At 39.8% G+C, this 23,327-nt stretch overlaps 1 protein-coding gene across 1 annotated transcript in view; it reads right to left on the reverse strand.

The window, feature by feature from the left end:
* Positions 1–16,699, reverse strand: part of CAMK4 (calcium/calmodulin dependent protein kinase IV) — a 225,799-nt gene extending 209,100 nt beyond the window's left edge. Inside the window, exon 1 of the mRNA XM_054398040.1 lies at positions 16,512–16,699. Coding sequence (XP_054254015.1) covers positions 16,512–16,699 — 188 coding nt within the window. The remainder of the gene's footprint in view (positions 1–16,511) is intronic.
* Between the last annotated feature and the right edge of the window lie 6,628 nt (positions 16,700–23,327).

Genomic DNA, 23,327 nt, shown 5'->3' on the forward strand with positions numbered 1-23,327 from the left:
AAAGCTGCCTGGTGGAAAAGGACCTGGGTGTGCTTGTCTACAGTTGGCTCAATACCAGCCAGCAGTGTGCCCAAGCAGCCAGATGGGCCAACAGCTTTTTAGTTTGTATCAGAAACAATGTGGCCAACAGGACCAGGGAAGCAACTGTCCCCCTGTACTTGGCACCGTACACCTCCAATACTGTGTTTAGTTTTGTGTCCCCCACTACAGGCAAGACACTGAGGTGACGGGCTACGTCCAAAGAAAAGAAATTAAGCTGGCAAAGGGTCTAGAGCACAAGTCTTATGAGGAGTGGCTGAGGGAACTGGGGATGTTCATCCTGGAGAAAAGGAGGATCAGAGGAGACCGTATCACTTTTTACAACTACCTGAAGGCAGGATGTAACATTGGTCTCTTCTCCCAAGTAACAACTGATAGAAATGGCCCCAAGTTGCACCAAAAGAGGTTTAGGTTGAATATTAGGAAAAATTTCTTCACTAAAAGGGTTGTAAAGCACTGGAATAGGATTTCCAGAGATGTAGTTTAATCACCATCCCTGGAGGCATTTCAAAACTTAGAGATGTGGTGTTTAGGGACACGGTTTAGTAGTGGACTTGGCAGTATGAGGTTAAAAGGTTGAACTTGATGATCTTAAAAGGTCTTTTCCAAATTAACAGATTCTATGATTCTATCTTGGCAAAACTTAAACTACTCTATTTACCACCTCTGGTAAATAGAGTACCTCTGGTGGTAAATGGGCCCTAAGGCCTGTTAGGACTTACAGAGGGACTTTTTACCTAAATTCAGAATGTTATGTCACCCATCTTTAATGCAAGCTGGGATGCATATTAAGAAAAACAAGTTTAGAAAGTCTTACATCAGGTTTAAAAATACATATCACTCATTTAATTTTCAGGAGTGCACATTTTCTGGTAGTTCTCATCCATCTGACAGCACACAAAACCATAGAAGTCGTTACATGTGAAAAAATTGCATGTTGCTTTCTGATCTATCTGAGGTGCGGCCTGCATGCACCTGTGTTTGTGTGCACTTAAGGCATCTATATGAGTTAATAGAGAGATCATGACAGGAGCTCTTATTGTTTTAGGGACAATGCTAAGCATAATTAGATTCAGTCAACACTGTCACATAACCGTTGTACTTCCAAGCAGTTAAAGAACATTGAGTTTTTTCTACCAAAAAAAAAAAAAAAAGTTACAATATAGGGTCATAGGTGAACGCTGACATAAAAGAAGGACTAACAAGCCAAGGAAATAGCATTCAAATTACTGGTTAGTTGACACTGAAACACTCCTTATATAACTTAGTTACACCAAATGGAGGTAATTAGGAATTGATTTCACTGTCCAGTGATGACAATATTTTTTTCTAGCCACTGAGTCACACACACTTGTTTTACAAACTACACAAATTGTTACTTGCATTATTTCCAGCACCAGTGGAAAACAGCAGATTGGGTCTAAGACTTGTAATCGTCATTCAACATTTCTACAGCAAAAACTATGCCCACAACAGGAAATAAATTTTCTCAATATGCCTATTAGCTAGGAATTCAACTTCTATCCCTTAGCTTTCCCAACTATTCTGTCCCTTACACGGTTCATCAAAAGCCAAATAAACCGATTAGTCACAGCTTGGGGATGTAGAACACTTTCACAAATCTTTTGCTTATCTTTAGTCACAGGGATTTCTCCCTGGTTGGACTTAAAGTAGCTAATATCATGTGGACAAACACAAAAACCTGCAAAAATATGTGATGACCTTCATCTTGACCAAACTGTGGTAAAATATAGTGAAAAGAAGGTGTAAGATGAAATCTTGAAAGGTGAACAACAGTCATTTGCTTCTGTGTCACCCCTCCCCCAGATATGCTACTTACAGATATTTGCCTCAAGGGGCAGGAGAGCAACCATTTACCTGGCTTTCAACAATTGAAAATTAATCTGATTTAAGGCAATATTAACAACATTCTGCAGCACAGAAGCGTCATAGTATAGTGAAGAGTGGCTGCACTGTGATTATATAATTTTAATTATACATATATAATATATATCTACATATATATATAATTATGTAAAGTGTTTCTACTGAACGGCCTGTAATAAATCTGGTGTTGAATAAACTGAAGTTTTCCTAATGTTAGAACCTTTCTTCACTTAGAAGATAATGGGGGAAAGAGTATTCAAACATCCCAAGATGGAGAGAGAAGAGGACGAAGACGTAAACAGATAAAATGACCAATAACACATTGTGGGCACTGACTGAGGCTTAATGGGTTAACTTCAACTTATGTATGAAATAGGTCAAAAAACCAAATGGGATCTTTTTTTTTTTTTTAATTATGAGACATCTGGAGAACCCTATGTTTTGCTCTGTATCACTGAAGTCACTCAAAATTCTCAGACTATGATCTGTGGGTATATGGATATATATGAAAGCTTGAGGAAGAATCAATGTGGCTTCTATAATGTGAAGCCATGTCTCAAAGCCACTGAATTTCTTTAAAAGATTCAGCAAGCATTTGAATAAAGGAGATTTGATTGATTAGACTACTTGGATTTCTAAGGTATTTGAAAAAGTCCCTCACCAAAGGTTCTCAAGAAAGCCACAGAATGCACAAATGAATTAGTAGTTGGTTAAGGAAAGGAGTAAGTGCCCAGTTTTCACATTGCACAGAGGTCATGAATAAGTCTGTCAGAGCAGAGATGGTGTCTGTTACTTAATGAGCCAGTACAGGAGAAGAGATGAGAAATGAGGTGACACAAGTTAGTTGGGGATTTTTTATAATCAAAACTCTTCATAAGAGTTTCTCCCCAACTGAAGGGTTGCAAGACAACTCTACTGAGACTCAGTGACAGGGTACTAAATGGTAGTTGAACTTCCATGTAAATAAATATAAAAGTATTAATATTGAGCACAATCCTAATTTCATATATTAAACAGACTATGTGGCCTATTATAACACACAAATAAATCTCAAAATCTAAGCAAAAGTTCCACAAATCAGCAACTCCATGTCCAACAGTAATTTAAAAAGAAAAAACCAAACCCACAACCCAAAACCCAACAAATATGAAGTATTAAGCAGTATATCCTGTATAAATTCACTGTATTAATATCTTCATCTATGGAGATACTGAAAACTCCACTGGACATGGCCCTGGGAAACCTTCTATAGCTGACCCTGCTTAAGCAGGGAGGTTGGACTAAATGATGCTAAGAGGTCCCTGATAAATTCATCCACCCTGTGATTCTGTGAGGTGACTTGAGCACTGCATGCAAATCTACATTACTATTCTGATATGAGGAATGGAACTGAAGTTTCAGATTTGGCTTCAGATTTCTGAAGGCTGAAGGACTACACTGGGTAATATTCTTATATTCCTTTCTAAATATGTGCTTCTCATCACAGATGGAAACAGGGTGTTGGCCTAAACAGAACTTTGATCTAACCCAGTGCAGCCATTATTACACTATAAAGGCTCAAATAATTTAGGATAATCAGTTCAGTTTAAATTTATATTGCAAACATATGGACACGTTACTCAGAATAGAGAAAGCAGGAATTTTCAGATATGATTTTTATTTGTTTTTATTTTAGATTCTGAAAGGGCTCAAAGATCTGGGGGAAAAAAAATTAAAAAGTGTTTCCAAACAAGGTCTCTCTCCAAGTGAAATAGCAAATACATCCCTCCTATCATTAGAACTGATTCTTAATGAAAGGCAAATTTGTTCCTTTAAACACAATAATGCACAAACCCAGTGCACCACACATTTATCTTTAAGAGCAAGTGTGCACTTGCAGCCCAGAAAGCCAATCACATCCTGGGCTGCATCAACAGAAGCATAGCCAGCAGGTCAAGGGAGGTGATTCTCCCCCTCTACTCCACTCTGGTGAGACCCCATCTGGAGTACTGCATCCAGTTCTCGCACCCCATTACAAGAAAGATCTGGAGGTGCTGGAACATGTCCAGAGAAGGGCCATGAGGAGGATCAGATGCAGGACCTTGCATATGGTCTTCATGAGGTTGGCTTGTGCCCACATCTCCTGGGTGGACTGCCTGTCCAGTTCCCTCTGGATGGCATCTCTTCCTTCCAGAGTGTCTGCTGCACCGCACAGATTGGTGTCATCAGCAAACTTGCTGAGGGTGCACTCAATGCCACTGTCCATGTTGCCGACAAAGATGTTGAACAAGACTGGTCCCAGGACTGATCCCTGAAGGACTCCACTTGTCACTGGCCTCCACCTGGACATGGAGCTATTGACAGCCACTCTTTGGGTATGGCCATCAAGCCAGTTCTTTATCCACTGAATGGTCCATCCATCAAACCCAGACTTTACCAGCTTGGAGACCAGGATGTGGTGCAGGACAGTGTCAAAGGCTTCGCTCAGCTCCAAGTAAACGATATTGGTTGTTCGGCCTTCATCTCTTAATGTTGTGACCTTGTCATAGAAGGCCACCAGGTTTGTCGGGCATGATTTGCCCTTGGTGAAGCCATGCTGATTGCACCCAATTACCTCTTCATTATTATTGTGTCTTATCAGTGCCTCCAGGAGGATCTGCTCCATGATCTTACTGGGCACAGAGGTGAGACTGACTGGACTATAATTCCCTTGGTCATCCTTCTTTCCCTTTTTGAAAATGGGCGTTATGTTTCCCCTTTTCCAGTCAGTGGGGACCTCCCCAAACTGCCATGACTTTTGGAATGTAATAGAGAGTGATTTAGCAATCTCATCCGCCAGTTCCCTGAGGTCCTATAACTCACATAGCTACTTGAGTAGAGCCCTGCTATGCCCAGGAATCACTGAATTTATCCATACTTAATCCACTTTTCAAAAATGGGAGGACGAAGACGGGACAATGGGATGGCATAATGAAATCTAATCTCTCCCTTCCCCTGAACCATCAAAATTTCTGTTAGCTCTCTGACTAGCATACCAGTTACACCCTGTTTGGCACACATCACAAGAGAACAGGTGTAGAATGCCCAAATTTTCAACTTCTGAAGTTGCATCTGTTAAGTACAGTGGACAATATTTCTTCCTCTTTGCATAAAAACAATTAAGATGCTTTAAAGCATTAGGAACTGGGGGGAATGAAGGTGTGAATAATCCTAGAAATCCTTCGCTAAAGGAGCAAGAAGTCACTGAAAGAACATAAAGGAACAGATTCATCATTGGCTTGGGCAATGCTGCAGGAAATTTTTTTTTGTTGTTGTTTAGGTTTTTTTGTTGTTGGTTGATTGGTTTTGGTTTAGTTTGAATGGTATAGAACAGTTTTAGAAACCATTTGCTTTTAGGATTTTTTCCCTTTCTCAAAAAACTTTGTTTATGCAATCTAACCTTCATCAAAGCTTGCCAGAACCACACTGTTCTTTACTTCAGTGTTTCTACTTTTTCCCTTCTTTGGGTTTTTTTACATCTTGCTTAGTATTTTAATTACTGACTTTGGCATAAATTCAGGAGTGTGTTGATTCAGTTTGCTGATCCTGAAGGTGGCGAGGCATTGGCAACATGAGGGAGGTCTCTAATACTGAAAAGAAAAAATGTATTTACTACTTAGGGAGTGAGAACAAGAGAAAAGAAATAAAATTTAGCTGTATTAACTACAAAGTCATGCCTTACAGACAATAACATGAATTTGTTGTAAAATATAAATCTCATCAACCGCAAACAGAAGGAAAATAGAAGACATACAGTTTGGGCAACAAATAACAAGACACCCTGACTCAAAATAAGAACCAAATGCGGAACTACTGAAATTTATCACAGGATGGAAATTCTGGAATTTCTCAAATTTACTGTTGTAAAAATATGAATACATGGATAAAATAAACTTCAACAGGCATGACACTCAAGCATGAAACAGGGCCTTCCAATGGTTACATGCCATTGTGCATGACTAACACGTTTTTCTAATCATTATTTTGTTTCATCTGTGACTAGGGGAAAACAAAATGAAATGGTCTTACTAGGTATTCAATACAGTTAAAAGACTTGGTTCAGAAGAAGCAGAATGGCAAACTACTTAGATAGGCTATCTGGTAAATACTTAGCATATTCATCTATAACAGCAAATATAACCAATATAATAATTGGCAGGAGAAAGAAAGTAAGATTTGTTGGGCTACTTGTTTAAAGGATAAATATCAGCAGTCATCTGCAAATGCATATATTTTGCTTGCTTCCATCATAAATGATGTTTCTAAAGTCATGCAGAAAAAGAACATGAAGAGGTTAAAATATTTCATTTTCTTTAATACATAAATGTTGCAAGAATAAAAATAGACTAGTACAGCTCAAATTTATCATCCTTTCTTTTTCCTCCAGCAAACAAAACATATTTACTATTGCTTTTTTTAGTGTCAGAGGCATTGCTCCAGTATTACCACTTACTTGTTATTCTAACACTATTTTGTGTAAGAATATACCTGCCTTCCTCTTTCAACTCGGTCCTGTCAGTTAGCTAACAGAACGGTGTATAATGACCAGTGTACTGCATAAGCATTTACGGCTTTCACCAGTCTGCAAAGAATTCTAGGGGAAAAAAAGAAAAGAAAAAAATAAAATAAAAGGGGGGGCTGCAGGGTAGGAGGGGGAAAATAAGGGCCTGTGGAAAGAAAAACATTCACCTTTGTTTCTTTATCTGATCACCTGAAACCTAAAGTCACTAAGCAAAATGGTTAGTCATTTCCTAAATGGTCATCAGTATCTAAACTACACAGCACAGCTTTCCACTATAAAAGCAATTTTGCAACCTTTCCCTTTTTAATTTTACCAAGCTAATGAGCCAGAAAATTATGAGGAGAAAGAGAAGAAAATGTAGAGAGATACACCACTCACTGCCCCTAAAGCACAAGACAGGAATCTCCAATGATACAATCCTGCACATGGATCTTCCAGATCTCTGAACTTACTAAATTGTGATAATGATGTCAGAATTCTCAACATGTTTTGGGTTCAGTTTTAGCAAATCATTATAGCACAATATGGAAAGCCAACAAGCAGATGTTCTCCATCAGAAAAACAAACGTCTGTAAAGAATTGTATACCAGATCAGAACAGTGGTTCATTAATCTAGAAAATGTATCACTGGGGAAAACAAAACAAAACAAACAAAAAAGCCCAAAAACAAACAAAAAAACCACAACCCAAACAGTACTCATCCATGGCAGACCTTATCTTGAGGTCTTCTAAGCCTTATCAAGATAAGTATTTTCTCTGTAAAAGTATAAAACTATATAATACCACTACACTAAAAGAAATAATTGAAATAATTTCTGTCCCAAAGCATGTTAAGATACTCTTATTGGTCCACAGTGTTCGATCAGTGCAGGACATCTATTAAATCATGTGTGCAAAAGGTTTATTGAAAGTAATTTATTCAGATTAAATTGGAATTCCTGCATTTTGTTTCTGAGCTAATTCCAGCTTCATTACATGATTTTTTATCTACTAATATCAGCATTGTAGGTTTTTAATAAATGAACAAATGTCAACAAGCAATACACAAATTGTGGTGACTGATCTGACTGAATGACACACATCACACCCACTCCATCACATGATGCTATGCTGTCTCATTAAAAAACAAAATCAAGACATTTGTAGAACATTTTCTTTATGCAGTACTCAGTTCTGCTAAAGTCTGTAGAGCAATCAGGGTCATCTTCATGAACAGAGCCACAATCAACTGACTGTTTTAAGATGCATTATGATGATGTGAATTGAGAAGAAACTACAAATACTTGCAAGAAGTAAAAGATATTATGGGTGTGGGGGGGAACCCTATTTTAGAAAGATGCCTCTTGCTTAAGTCTAAGCAGCTGCTTTTTTTTCACAATGCCTGGAGAGAGGTCAGAAGATACATGCATTCCATGTTTGTAGTGAGGAGAGTTTAGGAAAAAAGACTGTGGAGATAACATAATTTCTGAGGTAAAATTGCAGTTCTGACATCTTATCTGTGCCATATGGATACTCACAGCAAGGGTTGTGTCAGGACCCAGATTACCGTATATTTGTTGAAGGACTTCATTTCTAAGGTTGTTGGTTTTGAGGCTGTGCAACAAAAATCTTGCTTTTATCACTGCTTTTTCCCTACCAAAAGCCACGATAAATAGATAGTAAACTGTCAAAGGGCAGCATGTTTTATAATTATTTGTTTTCCTCAAAGAGATTCCCATTTTTCTTGTATTTTATTTTACATTTTGTGGTTATTGAGTTCTAATATGGGAAGGAGAAGTTATACGCTACAGAACAATGTTGTTAGGGTGATTACTTCTGTCAGAACTAGCATTGAGTTCTTCCTATGTAATTTTGTGGTTCAGGCCAAATAATTTCTGTCCTTTCATCCCCTGCAGATGAAATTCAAAGTGACAAAAGCTTTTGTTACTACAGATTGAATGGTCCCTTTCAAAGGCACATTGCTGCAGGGCCTCCCAACTTAGCATTATTTTACAAGGAAAGCAATACCATCTCTTTAATCTGTTCTCAGGGCAACAGATGGAAATATTGATGGTTCCAAATAGTTCATATGTTTTAACAGACAGTAACCTATGACAGTAACAACACCATTTTTACATTTATTCTATAACCAAAAGATACATTTGCAATGTGTATGGCTATAGTATTGTATGACTACAACTTCATCTTTCTGTTTTAAACATTATATTAGCCTATGAAATTGAGCACATATAACATATATGTTGATCAAAACCCTCAGGCTTGAAAATTACCTTGAATAACTAATTCCCAAAGGTCTTTCTCATTGCATCATGCTAATAGATCTTTAAAAAAAACCCAAAACACCACAGCTAACAAGATAAAAAGAAGTAGGCTTCCCTGTGCCTACTTCCACAACCTTCCCACATCCAGTAAATTCAAGGGAAATGTCATGCTGTCCTTAAGACATATAATCCTCAGCACTTACAGTATATTTGGACTGCTCCAAAGCATGCTGCCAGCTAAGATACCATTGTGAGCAGAACCTTCCCTACTAACTCTCATCAAAACAAAGCATTCATTTTCCTTCCAAAATCCATCTTATTTCCTAGGTTAGAAAGAGATGGAACAACCTGCAGTTTTGGAACACATCAAGGAAGAAGTAGGCTTTTCTTGTCTTGTTCATATGACCATCCAGAGGTTTAAAAGCTAACACAGATAAACTCAGAGAAAACACATCGCATGCACTTCTGCCAGGAGGGGGGGCCACTCTGAAACATCTTTAACACTGAGATACAAAAGTAAGCCAAAGGTCGCAACAAGAAAACAAAATGCTTTCACAACAAAAAATTCCTGAATTCTTAATGGTTTGACAGCTCAGATTTCAGAGCTGCTAGCTCAATCTCCAAAGAACAGCTGTTGTGAATATTATTACTAATATTCATAAGAATATGTGATTTGTGTCAAAAGTCAGGAGTGAAGTTCAAGGAACTTCTTTTAAAAGATCGCAAAGAGCTGTTTTCAAAAAGCTCGAACTGACTTCTAACCAAACAGACCAAAGATAAAAGCGGCCTTGCCTGGGTCTGCCTTGGAATGTGTGGATTTCAGATAAGAAACCCTGTGAACGTTGTATGTTTAAGGTGGGAGGTGTCCTGTGAGAAAGATTGTCTCACTCTCTGATCCTATCCTTCTCCCAAGCATCCCAGAACATTCTGGGGACTCATTGTCATATCCCTGCCTTCTATTTAACATAAGCCTGTTTATGTAAATGAGATAGCTATATAAGGAAAAAAAGCTATTGCTGTTGTTGTATTTTCGTCCCTTTTCTCAGCCCAGTGTGCTGCTTTGCTTGCCCTTATTCCCAATAAAATTTTAAAAGACATTTTTTGGCTAGCGTATTTATGACAACAGCGAAGAAAAAAATTTCCTCACAAATTACAGATAAGTTTAATTTTTAAGAGCAGTAACCACTTAGTTAAAATGCATTTTCCGCTGATTATCAACAGGCTGAGACACTGACAGCCTGAACACTGACAGTATGATCACTAACAGCAAATGTAAGAGTATTTCTAGTGACTGCCTGTAAAAGCTGTCATCCTTATCAATTTTTTTTAATCAAGTAGATCAGGAAACTGTAAGTATTGAAAAAGCTATGAGACAAACCAAGAACCAAAAGCAGCAGCACCATTTGGAAACACACAGAACAGTTGGTAACCCTCTTAGAATAAGCATCACTGTACTGTAAAAAATAACATCCCTTCTGAAGTGCTTGTTCAGAGAGTATGTGAAGAGAGGAAGCATGTTAAGAATGTCAAAATGAAGAAGTCAACAGCAAATATGCAAGTTTGTATGTTTAAGTTCTAGTCCATAGTGAAAGCATAAGCAAAAACACATTCGTAGGATCACAGGATGTTAGGGGTTGGAAGGGACCTCTGGAAATCCTGAAAGTCCAACCCCCCTGCCAGAGCAGAACCATATAATCTGGTGTAGGTCACACAGAACACATCCAAACAGGCCTTGAAAGTCTCCAGAGAAAGAGACTCCACAACCTCTCTGGGCAGCCTGTTCCAGTGCTCTGTGACAGTAAAGTTCTTCTTCACATTGAGGTGGAACTTCCTGTGCTGTAGTTTACAGACATTGCCCCATATCCTATTACATGGTGCAAGTGAGAAGAGGCTGTTCCTTCCTTCTTGACACCCAGCCCTCATAGATTTATGTACATTCATTAGATCCCCTCTCAGTCTTCTCCTCTCAGGTCTCTCAGTCTTTCTGCAATCTTAACTCCTACTAATAGTTCATATGAATTCAAATCTTTGAGCTCTTTTCCACACAATGTGCAGGGTCAGAAAATCACTTTCCCAAAGCCCAGGTAATCTTCGGGATAGCAGAAACTCGTTTGGATTTATTGTGATAAAGCCTGCTTAATTTGTTGGACTTTAAACAAAACTAGGGCTGATGATATTTTTGAATTTTGCTTCCTGACTGACCTTTTCAAACAATATTTGGGAAGATAAAAGTTCTTTGACCTGAATGACTGAGGAGAATGTCTCATCTTTCCTAGTAAGTACTTGGACTTCCACAGGACTTCCACAGATGGGACACATGCAGCAAATGGTGAGTATTTTTACACTGACCACTATTCATAATTGGTGGTCTTTTCAAATGTGGCTATTTACTATGTAAGCCAGCAGTTAAACATCTGTTACATCTGTCCAGGTTAATTATAACTTGAGCAAACATTGACCTGTTCATTATGTTAAATGCCTGATATCCCAAGCATCCATTAATCACCTTGAAGATTAACTCCTGTTAGATTCAAATACAGTATCACTAGAACATCTAATCTAGGTATGCATTAGCAAGTAGTGCAGTGCAGTAGTAGCACACCTGTGTGCAATGTGCCAGTATCAACACACAAATTTTTTGCAGGTTTTACATCAGATGTAAGCCCTGATCTGGTCCTCTGAACTAATTGTTCACAAAAGTTTAGAGTGGATTAAGAGCTCCTGGGTTGCATCTTCTGGATTAGCTATGTTCAACCTGCTCTGTTCACTCCAAAAATGCCCTTTGGTGCAGCACAAAGCACAGTGAGAGGGTAGAGCTGAGATATTTGTTTCACAAAAACCACTCCCAATCCAAATTAAAACTTCAGTGTGTACTGATTTGAGGCCAGATAGATCCTCTCTTGCCCCGAGAGGGACAAAAGAATGACACTCACACAAACAGATTGAAGAGCGATGGGAAGTTTAAATGGAAAAGCAATTGATGAAACTACAGAAACTACAAGCATAGTGGCAAAGATATCCCAAAGAGTACAGAGTCCCTTACACAACACCCAAAGGCCTCCCAACTCTTCCCTTCTCCCCACCTGAGGGTACACCCAAAAACCCCAGGGCTTGCTCTTCCCCCCCCCACACTGCTAGGCTAGTCTCAGGCTGGCAAGGTCTGAGACTGCCCTCCCACCTTTTTCCTCCTGGCATTAGGCCTAGACAGGCCTAAGAGGCCTTGAGACACTCCTCCACCATTACCTGATAGGGAAGTGTGGTGCTTTGAGCTCTGACTGGAGTTTAGGAGCTCAAATGACAACAGATTGATATTCCTCCCCAGCCCCCTCCCTTTCTCCCGGTAAGGTGGAGAGGGAGGAAATTAAAAAAAAGGTTAGGGGAGAGAAGAAGTAAATTCATGAAAGAAATAGTCTGGAATCAGTTTGGAAGTAGAAGAGGTAAATTAAAAAAAAAAAAAAAAAAAGAAATATATATATATGTATAGCAGTAACAGGGGGGGTTCACAGAGGTGAGGGATGAGGGTAAATGGGAAAATATACAGAACCAAGCCTGAATGACCTTGCATTCCCCTGGATGTGAGTAGATTCAGTTGGAAAAAGTAGGCCCTGGCCACGTGGTCAGTGCAGGAGGCAGCAGCAGTAGCGATGTTCTTTGGAGCAGACGAGGCAAGAAAAAGAGCAAGCAGCGAGATGTCTGCCCTTTTATAGGCTTGCTAGACAGGAAGGGGGAGTGGAATAAACCACCTTTGAGACAGGGGACCCCTTCTCCCGGCAGGGTAGGAGCCAAGTCCCACCTGGATTAAGTTTCTTTTGTCCACCTGAGGGCTGGGTTCTTTCAGCCCCATCCAGGATGGGTGTAACCCAGCACAGGAAGCATCTCTCATGGGAGCAGAGAAGGAAGAAAGAGGAAGAGAATGACTTTGTAGATGGATTTATAGGGCGCAGGATTTATGGCTAGAAATACGCCGTTTCCTGTGTCCACCTTATCGGGGAGGACACTCAGGACACTGGCGGTGTAGCTTATGTGGCAATAATAGGAGGCATTCAGCCTGAACTGCCACACAGTGTAAATGCATCCACAAATTGCCTTCTAAAAACAGGAATGTTGCAATTCAATGTTACAAATAAAACTTTATGGTTTATATAATTCTAAATGTAAATATATGTTATTATCAATAGTCTTTTTAGATTCATATTTAGAAGAAGAAAAAAAGCTTGCTTCAAACTACTTTTTTATGTTATGATTTAGCCATTACTAACTGTACTGGGAAAAAAAATAATCTATTTACAGAAGTAGCAGGGCAGTTTTTTCCACAGAACTAATCATTTGCATATTCCTGAAAGAAGGTGACTACTATAGTGTTCGCTTCTCCAATATGACTGTCCACAAGCGTTAACAGCTAAACACTTGGTTGAATCAACAGCCCTATTTTCCATCATGGCATGATGGAAACAATGCTTCAGTCACAATATTAACAGGAGTCACATATACACATAAGCCATTGTGAAAAATGCATTATTCTGTCACTTGTTTTCTGAGACTTAGCAGAGTAGTTCAGTGCAAAACTCCTGGCTGACAAAGAACAGTATTTTTTCCATGCAACCCAACTGTAAAGTGATTTGAACAACTGGAAACCTTAAAACTTATTTTCTAACAAGAACAGAATGTCAGCTGTGCCAACAGTACACACAAAATACCTTTGTTGGAAATGGACCAAAAGGAACATGAACTAGCCAGATCTTCAGCAGAAGACAAAAACATCTGTCCTGGATCAGAATAAAAGCCTCTTTCCCTGTTGACCCAGAATAGCGTCTCTAACAGTGGCCAAACACAAATGTCTCAAGAGGAATATAATAAACCTATATCAATAGTGTCAAAGAATATTCTCATAACATTCAGTAACTTAGAGTTCAATTGTTAGTATCTTCACATTTAATCGGTTTTAATGGATTTCATGAATGTAAACTTGCCTAGTTGCCCATTAAACCCATGCAAGCTTTTAGCATCCAGAGTTCTTCCAGCACTTAGCTACATACTGGACTGAAAAGTCGTTATCTCCTGTGGTTCATTTTTGGCTTGGCAGCCTTGTCAGACGCCCTGCAGAACTTGGATCAAAGAAAAGAGCAAACAAGCACCTCTAACCAAGTGATCCCATATGTTCCCTCCATGCCACAAGTGCCTCCAGAGATCTCTGTCTTAACCTCACTATGGGATTTACTGGGGAAAAAAAAACAATGAAATGGTTTCTTCTCCACTTCCATTTTACTATCTAAAGTGAATTTCATCCACTATTTAAACACCCTATCAATTCAACAAAGTCTTCCTGCAATTCTTCAGAAGCAACACTGATTTTAAAACCCTCACAGATTTAGTAAGATCAGCAAGTATCACTGTTCGAGCACTTTATTTAAGAGCATGTTGAGCAGTACCAACTGCTCTGCATGGAATACCACTGCTGAAAGACAGTTGGACTCCTGTTCAAGCTGTTAGGCATTTGTTAATTTTCTTGCTTAGCAGGACCTTCGCCCTCTTGCCCCACGACTCCTTAGCTGGTCATACAAGCAAGAATTATTTACTAAAATGGCTTAGGGATCTGCCAGACATACTTCGCAGAAAACGCACTCCTTCCAAAGAGGAACTCCCATACTTGGCAAAAGGTCTCCAAACGCACATCTTTGTAGTCAGAAAAAAAGACATCTTCCAATCCTTCTATTTGTTATTTTAGGATAATGTTTCCTGTTGGTTATTGTAGTAAATTATTTTTATATTCTGCGTCTAAAGGGATCACATATCCACAGTTTTCAGCCTCTCCTGATACACTTTCACCCTCACTAACTTAAGCAATGAATATATTTTTGTAGACTTACTCAAAACCATCTCCAAAATTAGAAGGTTAGAGATAAGGTCACCAAGAGAAAGTTTGTATTACACTTAGGAACCAAGGACTGTGAATGTCCCTCACAGGTTTGCTAAGATATACCTGGGCTATCAGAGGGAGTCTGAGAGGAGTTAGCACTGTAGATGCTGGTCCTGAAAGGATCTCAAAGCTAGCCTTGGGACCTTAGGACTTAGATCTTGCTGCCATACCTAATAGCTATGCAATTTGTCTTCAGAGCATGTAACTCTTCAAGTTGTTGTCTTGCTTACCTACCCCATTGCCTTTGATTAAGATGACTCTTACTTCCTATTTTCTTTCTGCTTTTGTTTTAAATATTATTTTCTAGTTCTATCTAACAGCATCAGATTTAGTGGCTCACATCTCTACATGAGTTGGGTGTGGTTATCTTCCTTCTTCAAATCTTTTGCTGTTTTCAGCATCTACTGTCTCATCTTGCAAGGTAGAAAAACCCACTGCACCTCACCTTTCATTTAACTCATTCTTTGTCAGACAAGAGAGTTCATACTTCAAAACTTCTTCCCAAGTTATGCAATAAGCCCATGATGTATCACCAATATAGGCTATTTTTAAATGACATCCACAGTCACTAGCACACATGCTGAAAGGATTCTAGACAGACCACACAACAGTATTAATCCAAGTGATAGTGTTGGAGTCAACCGCCATTATTCAGTAGTACACACTTGAGGTTTTTTGATCAATTCTGGACACAAAACTGACACAATATTTCCTGCTTTACAATTTTATGTTTCTTCACAGATATACAGCACAATCAAGTATAAATGTGGTAAGTGCACATAAACCTATGACTATTTAAATGTGGCTATCATGAATGGCAACAGTGGCAAAAAGGTAGCATCAGATGCTAGCTGACAAGTGAAGAATGATATTATATTGCATTTCTACAGCCTTTCCTCTTCCTATCAGTTACCTTACAGCAAGCACAGATACACTTTGCAGCAATAACTTTCACTGCATGTCATTTCTGCAAAAATACCATACAAAGGCAATCATGATATTACCTGCAAATTTCCCACTCATCCAGGATTCTAATACTCCATCACCAGCAAAATTACCTATATTTGTTACTTACTCATAGATATAAGTCATCTACTATAAACCCCTTAAAAAAAGGCCCTGTCACATTCCTTTTAAAATTTTTACACTTATTTTCTATCTAAAATTGAACCAAAAATGGCATTTAGAGAGTAAAATCTGCATGACAGCTACAATTTGCATGATAGCAACAACATTTTACACTGGACTTCAATTTTTCAGAAACTTAACACTTAAGACCTTTGAATTGCCAGGGAGAAGCATCACGGCAATAGCACAGAATTCATGAATGCACAGGTACCAGCTAACTCATTTGCACAGCACTCTAATCAAAATACTCTGTTTACAGAGGGCTATTCAGAGTCTCCTCTCCTGGGTGCGAATTTTGTTAGCCAAAGTTAGCATCTTTAGGTCCTAATAATGGCGGTAACAATAGTCTCGTACGAGATGAGACTGCAAATAAGCTGATATTTACCATTCAGTTGACATGGTACTTGGTCTACAGTCTGCAAGTATATAGGTAACTTGACCATCGCAAAGCTGCTCACGCGGACCGGCATTTGCCGAAACGCACAGGTAGCTTCTCCCGAAAATCACTCCTTTATGTCTGGGACCTGCAGAGCTTGGCTCCTGAGTGTGATTTTCCTTCGAAAGCTTACATGCCGTGAAAGCCTGCACCCTCTCCCGACGCTGTCCCCACAAACCAAAGTTTTGCCGCTCTCGCCACAGCGACGCAGTGCTGACGGGGAGGGGGGATCCAGCCCTAGCAGCCGCGGCCGCCGCGCCCCAAGCCCCGCAGCCTCCTCGCCCCGTCCCGGCGCTGCCTTACCGTCCCAGCTCGGACTCCAGGTCGAAGTAGTGGGCCAGGGTGTCCTTGTTGGAGCCATCGATCCAGTAGTCGGGCGTGGAGGATCCGGGGCGGCCGGCGGCCAAGGATGAAGAGGAGGATGAAGAGGAGGATGAAGAGGAGGATGAAGAGGAGGATGAAGAGGAGGAGGGCATGGTGACTTTCAGCATTCCGGAATGCCTGCCGAGGGCTGCCCTCTCCTCCTCACCGGCTGCAGAAAGCAGAAAGACAAGGCGACCGGCGGAGGCGGCACGGCACGGCACGGCACGGCACGGCACCTCAGCTCACCTCCCTTTCTTTCTTCCTTCCTCCCCTCCCTCTATCTCACTTCCCGCCCCCTCCTCCCTCCCAGCTCCACGCCTGGCCGGGCCGGGCAGGAGTGGCAGCAGCAGGTTCCCCTAGGTCGGAGGGGCGGTAGGGGCGCCTCCACCTGAAGGAGCGCAGCGGGGTGAAGCGCGCGGGCGGGTACGGCCACGGCGCCACGGCTCAGGGAGACGCCCCGGGCGAGGATAGAACCGCCTACAGCTTCCTTCCCGGGCCGTCGAGTCCAGTAGGGACGGCAGACGCGCGCCGTGGGCAGGTGGGTCCTTCTCGCTGGCAGGGTTTGCTACGGGGCTGGCCCGGCACGGCGGGCGCCCAGCGACTTCATTGAAAGCATCCTGGCACAAGCGGTCAGCGGGAGCTCTGCCGCCCTCACCGAGGGCCACAGGGAGACAACTTAAAGAAGGGAGAAATGGCAACCCGATCTAGAGGGGCGGCGGCAGTTTTAGCCGGGGCCGGGCCGCCGGAGATGGACCGGTCGCCGGTGGGGCCAAGTAGGACGCGTTGCCCGCAGCGGGGTGAGCGCCACCCCGTCATGCTGCATCATTTTGCCAGTTGAAGATCTGGAATCTGTTACCAGGGTACAAACACGGAGGTTCAGGATTTCTCTGTCGCCGGTTGCTATGAATTTCGGGAGAAGGCTGTGGAGGAAGAGACTGAACAACAGGAACAGCGATGGAAAAGACTGACACATGACCTAAAAAAAAAAAAAAAAAAAAAAAAAGCCTTCCTTCCCACCATAGAAATAGAAGACATAAGGAAATAAAATTGTCATGCTGCAATACCACGCTTAACAGGTTATGAAATGTCTGGAATTGAAATGAAGTATATTACATCCCTGCCTGTAAAAAACATAGGCAAAAGTGTGTGGAAGAGTGGTTTCTGTTGGTACAGTGGTGAAATAAAAGCAGCAGTTGCATGTGGCGGGCATGCACAGCGTGCCAGATCAATCCTACTTGCATCCAGTCGATGCTATTACACCCACTCATACTGTCATGCAAGCACACAGAGGAGGTAAAATGGACAGTGTGCAAGCCTGTGCAGCAGAAGTGTTGTCCTCTAATTTTCCACCACAATCCACTAGCCTCTGTCATTTTAATTCAGGCGTATTAGTGTTTTCCAAGATGTTTTGTTTCCCCCATGAACAAGTCTGTCTCTTACTGTTTCCTAGCTTCCCTACAGTACCGAGAGCAGGCAAGAAATCTTAACTCTGAATCAATTCTGAACCACTTCTGAACCTTTTCTGCTTTGAAGGAAATACCTGCTAGTCTGGTCTTTGTTAATTGAAAGGATACAAGAGATAAATGAGATAAATAGAAGAGAGAGAATGCCATTTCCCCTCGAGTTTACTTTTTACTGTTATAAAATTTAAATGTAGATCCCTACCATAATTTGAGATTTTTATAATTTTCAAATTCTTATTTGAAAGTCAGGGGAAAGTAATCCAAAGCAATCCAAACCTATTTAGCAAACCAAGTTCTATACAAGCCAGTTCGGCAAAAACTCCGAACTTAGTTTGACACCAACTCTGTGCCTAGATCACCTACCATAACAGGGCTGAGATCAGCACCAAATCAGCAGACAATCAATCTTTTATCTATTGCTCATTCCTCCTCCCAACTCCCTAGCTCTCTCTTGTCTCTGCTGGTCAGTGTGGAACTTCTCTTCATGAAGCCTTGGTTGCTAAGTGATATTTTTTTACAGCATTTCCTAGGATAAAAATTATGATGAAAATCACACACAGAATGGTCGATTAGCACACTTAGAATACAGTGGTACTTCTCATTGTATTTTTGTTTAGGCAAATATCTAGCTTGTTTTGTAACCCAGAAGACATGTACATGTCTGCTGCGGTGAGAGGGGTATAACAATTATTTTAATAAGATTACGTTTATCCAGGCATTTGTAATCAGATTCACATCTCAGATGATGTAGATATGCTTACATTGAGCCTTTATGTGCTCCTTGCTAAATTACATAGCACAAAGTAGTTTGTTTGTTTGTTTGTTTGTTTTTTCCAACAGTACTAGGCTACCTATGTAAAAGACATCTGGCTTTCCTTGAAATTCTGTCTCATAGTGGGCTGGATCACATCACGCTGACAACCTACTTGAAGACTGGCCAGACTTTATTGTCCAGGAGGTTCACTTCCTTAAAATATTAAAATAGCAATGCCCAAGTATGTCCATGTGGAATTAAAAAAAAGTCTTCAGGTTGCACACTGTGTGTAACGAGCAGGTGAATGCCTCTCATTCTCCAGAAATCAAAGGCAGCATTTCAAACATGCAGTACTTCATTCATATCAATCCATCTTAACAATGTGAAGATTTGCACTGTCATTGCTGAACATGAAATTAAATTACTAATAAAACTTCATTTATGTATTTGTGATATACTATGTGTGAAATGTTATTGTGGAGCTACAAATAACATTTTTCTGCCAACAAATCCATGTTACAAACTTAGAGGAAAAGGCAGGTCAAGAAAGCATGCATCTTTTGCAGAGGAGTAGTTCTTACGAAAAGTTTTATGTCTAACTTTCTGCCAGTCTCCTGCCACCCCTAAATTTAAACCCAAAGCAGCTAATCTGGTGCATTGGTGGAGGTAGGATCAGTAGTGTTTCTGCTCTCCTATTGGCTGTAGTTCTGTTTTGCAAATGCTCTTTTGCTTTTGTGTAGGCATTGCTTCATCAGGTATAAGCAGTCCACACTCTCCAGGTTTGTTAATTTCAAAAATAAGTACAGGATAAGAACCTTTTAAACTTGAGTTCTAAATTTTTTCATGCAGTTCTAGCATCTGGACCTTAGATAGAAACGTCAAATTAATTCCGTCAAGTTCTAACTAAGTAATTCTCAGCTCATATCCAGCATTGAAAGAGTAACAATAGTCCCTTGCTAGTTTAGGTTAGTAGTTCTTACTGTACAAACTGCAAACTGTAACTTCAAGGTACTTAAAACTATTAAAACTATAATCTGTACTTCTATCTTTAAAAGTAAAAAAATACAGCGTTTTAGTGAATGTACAAAGTGTCCACACCTACAGTAGAAAGGTAGTGTCATCTGTAAGAAGCAAACTGTTAGATACTGTCCTATTTTTCTCAAAATAATTTGCAGATATTACAGCTTCCCTTTTTGCATAGATGTTCCAGTATGGATCCCATGTTTGCACCCGTGCTAGATCTGATGCTTATCTGCTATATGTGTAACGCACATTAGGTTTTCTGTACCAGAAATTAATAAACCATGTCACATGTAAGTCAGAAAAGTTCAGGTCAGAGCAGATCCCCAAAGCTTTCTCTTCCTTTACCTGTTCACTAATTTTCCCAGCTGAATACAAATCTTTGGATTACATTTTGTTTCCTGCAACATCACACTCAAGTTCTCATAACTCTGGATGACTGTGCAAGCTTTCATTCAATGTCCATCAGCTAGGACTGCCAAAATACTTTGCTATTTTCTTTGTTATTTGTTTATGTAGAGGAAGCATTATGACTTACTTGAGCAAGCTCATCACAGTCTCTTAACTTACTTTCATGCTGGTTTGTATGTAAATCTACTTACTGATTTATATGTTTTCTGGATAAAGGCAAACTCTTTCATCAGCTCTGTATGTGAAGAGATTAAATGTACAGTGCAGGGAAAGGCTAGCAGAAGAGTGGTGGTGTTGAGGACATGTTTATGCAAGAAAATAAAGAGGAAGAGTGCAATCCTTTGTAGGGTGGCAGCAGGGGAGAAGTATAGTAGCAACATGTCCCTTTTCTTTAACCCCTATTTGTAAGTTTTGAAGTCAAGATCATTTTTTCCAATATCTGGGAAAAAGAAAACATGTAAATCAGGATTTAAAAAGTGATAGCCTGAAGACAAACTGGCAGAAAAAAACCCATGATTCAGCCATATCTGAAACACAATGTGTGGGCCCCAAGTATCAATACAGTCATTTGATAATCATTGCAGGAGGACACACATAACAGTTGCCTTTGTAACATAGTCATCTTACCTTTCCCTCTTTAGTCATTCAAACCTTTGGTTTCTGGAATGTGGAAGGATAATTGTGGAAGGATAATTGAAGCATTCCCTTTCATTTTGCAGAATCAAACAACATCCTTCGGTTCACAAAGCTGATTCACATGCTTACATGAGTCATTAAATGCAAACCAACCCCCTGAGGGCAGGCCTTGCAAACCAGATATTACCTAGTAGAACCCACAGAAGTTACACACAGGTTTTGCACACTGGATGTTAGGAAGTTCTTCACCATGAGGATGGTGAGACACTGGAACAGATTGTCCAAGGAGGTGGTAGAAGCCCCACGCCTGAAGTTCTTAAGGCTAGGCTGGATGGGGCTCTGAACAACCTGATCTAGTGAGAGGTGTCTGTGACCATGGCAGGGGGGTGGGAGCTAGATGATCCTTGAGGTCCCTTCCATCCCTGACAATCCTATGATGCTATGATTTCAAGTGGCAGACCTGATGCTTGTTGATGCTTCTTGCAATGAGATAACCATTGTGCAGACAACTCATGCAAAAAATCCAGAAATGTTGAAATGTCTTGACTATTTTAGAGAATAATATCTCCATTTATTTCCCTGTATATTGAACATCTAGGTATTTTTATTTTCTAATTTACAGGTGTCTTCAATCTTTGGATCCACATGGTCCTAGTCATCACTACTGTTACTTCCCTGACTTGTCCAGAGGTACAGAGTATAAGAGCATCCTCATCCCAGACAGTAATATAAGCGTATCTGCTTAAATGTGCTGCTGATTTCAGGCCTGCTTGAGGCTGTCTCTACTTTATCTCCTCAAGCCTATGACTTTTACCTAACTTCTCAGCTCATCAACAGCTCTCATGTAAAACCTTTGAGGCTCCAGAACAAAACTTTCTTCACTGTGATCATCTTTCCACATCTCATCTCTGATTTGTCCACAACCATTAATTTCTGATTTTTAAAAAATTACTGCAAATAATTTAATTCTCAGGGGCAAGAATAAGTTACTGTTACGTAAAAGAAGAATGTACAACACATCATCTACTCTTTGATACGTATCCACATAAAGACTTTTACAATCTATTTATTACATTTCAGGAGTAATTAATTCAAGAGTGTACACTGGGATGCCTTATATCAGGATGCTGACAAAATGCATCTCAGTATCATTAAACCCACTGACAGATTTGCAGCTACTATACATGTAGCATAGATAACTTCTGCAGTGTTCATAGAAATCAATTTTATTGAAAATAACGAATAAATTCAGACGTGACTCAAGATCATGAGAATATACTTTCATAGAAGATATGGTACATCTTGTAAAATGAAAAGAAAAATCTGAATCCCTCCAAGGCAAAATGGAGCTTAGTATTTTCAAGTCACAACATTGTACTTTCTTCTCTAGATTACATATATGTATATTCCAAAAAGTTACACCAATAAAAATTATGCTTTTCAAAGCAGAAGGCATGAGTTTTATTTGTACTTCATGAAAATCTGCTGCAGTTAATTTCATATAAATTCTCATTTAGCTTTTTTTTTAATTGTCCCCCTCATTTAATTATAGTAGTGAGAATTGACAATGATAATTACATTTGCAGACTGAATAAATGTATTATTCTATTATTATACTTTCCACTTCAACTACTGTTTTTCTAATAAAATGAGCAAGGATTAAATGAAGAATTATAGAATTTCCAGTGGAGCCAAGGGGATATCATGTACAGAGACCATATTTCAGAATCTCCACCTTCACATCTCAGTACAACCTCCATAAATGTAGCAGGTTTGACCTCAGCTGGCCATCAGGTACCCGCTAAAGCCACTCTGTCTCTCCCCTCTGTAGCTGAACAGGGAAGAGAAAAATTTAATAAAGTCTCGTGGGTTGAGGTAAGGACATGAGTGATCACGTACCAATTTCCATCACAGACAAAAGAGACTTGACTTGAGGAAATAATTTTGTTAAATTAAATAGTAAATTTAATTTAATATTTAATTTAATTAATTTATTGCCAATCTGTAGGATAAAAAGAAAACAAAAACTAAATTAATCACAGAATGATTCATCGTTTTGTCTTGTCAAGGGATAAATAATTATTTGTGTGATTTAATAATGGATCAGAAACGAGTGTTGGTTTTGTTTATACTTATGCAATACAAATGAACTCTAAGCATATGGAGTTAGCTGATGTGGAAGCAGGATTTGGCTAGCCAGCTTGCCGGAAGTTTGTGATTTTCACCAGTTCCCTTCCAATGTCAGCAGTTGTACAACTGATTAGGAAAAATCAGATGAGAAGTGCACTAATACTACTTTATATGTCTGCTAACCAGATAAACTTGCCTTTTTCTACACAAAAGTTTCTAGAAAATAATCTCATTAGACTGCTTCAATTTAACTTGCCACTTTCACATTTCTCTAGGAGTTGTAGGAGACAGGTTTACAAAGTGCCAGCATTTATGCTGATAAGCATCTGGTACAGGGAAGGA

The sequence above is a fragment of the Indicator indicator genome, chromosome Z, assembly GCF_027791375.1.
Source record: "Indicator indicator isolate 239-I01 chromosome Z, UM_Iind_1.1, whole genome shotgun sequence".
Taxonomy (NCBI): domain Eukaryota; kingdom Metazoa; phylum Chordata; class Aves; order Piciformes; family Indicatoridae; genus Indicator; species Indicator indicator.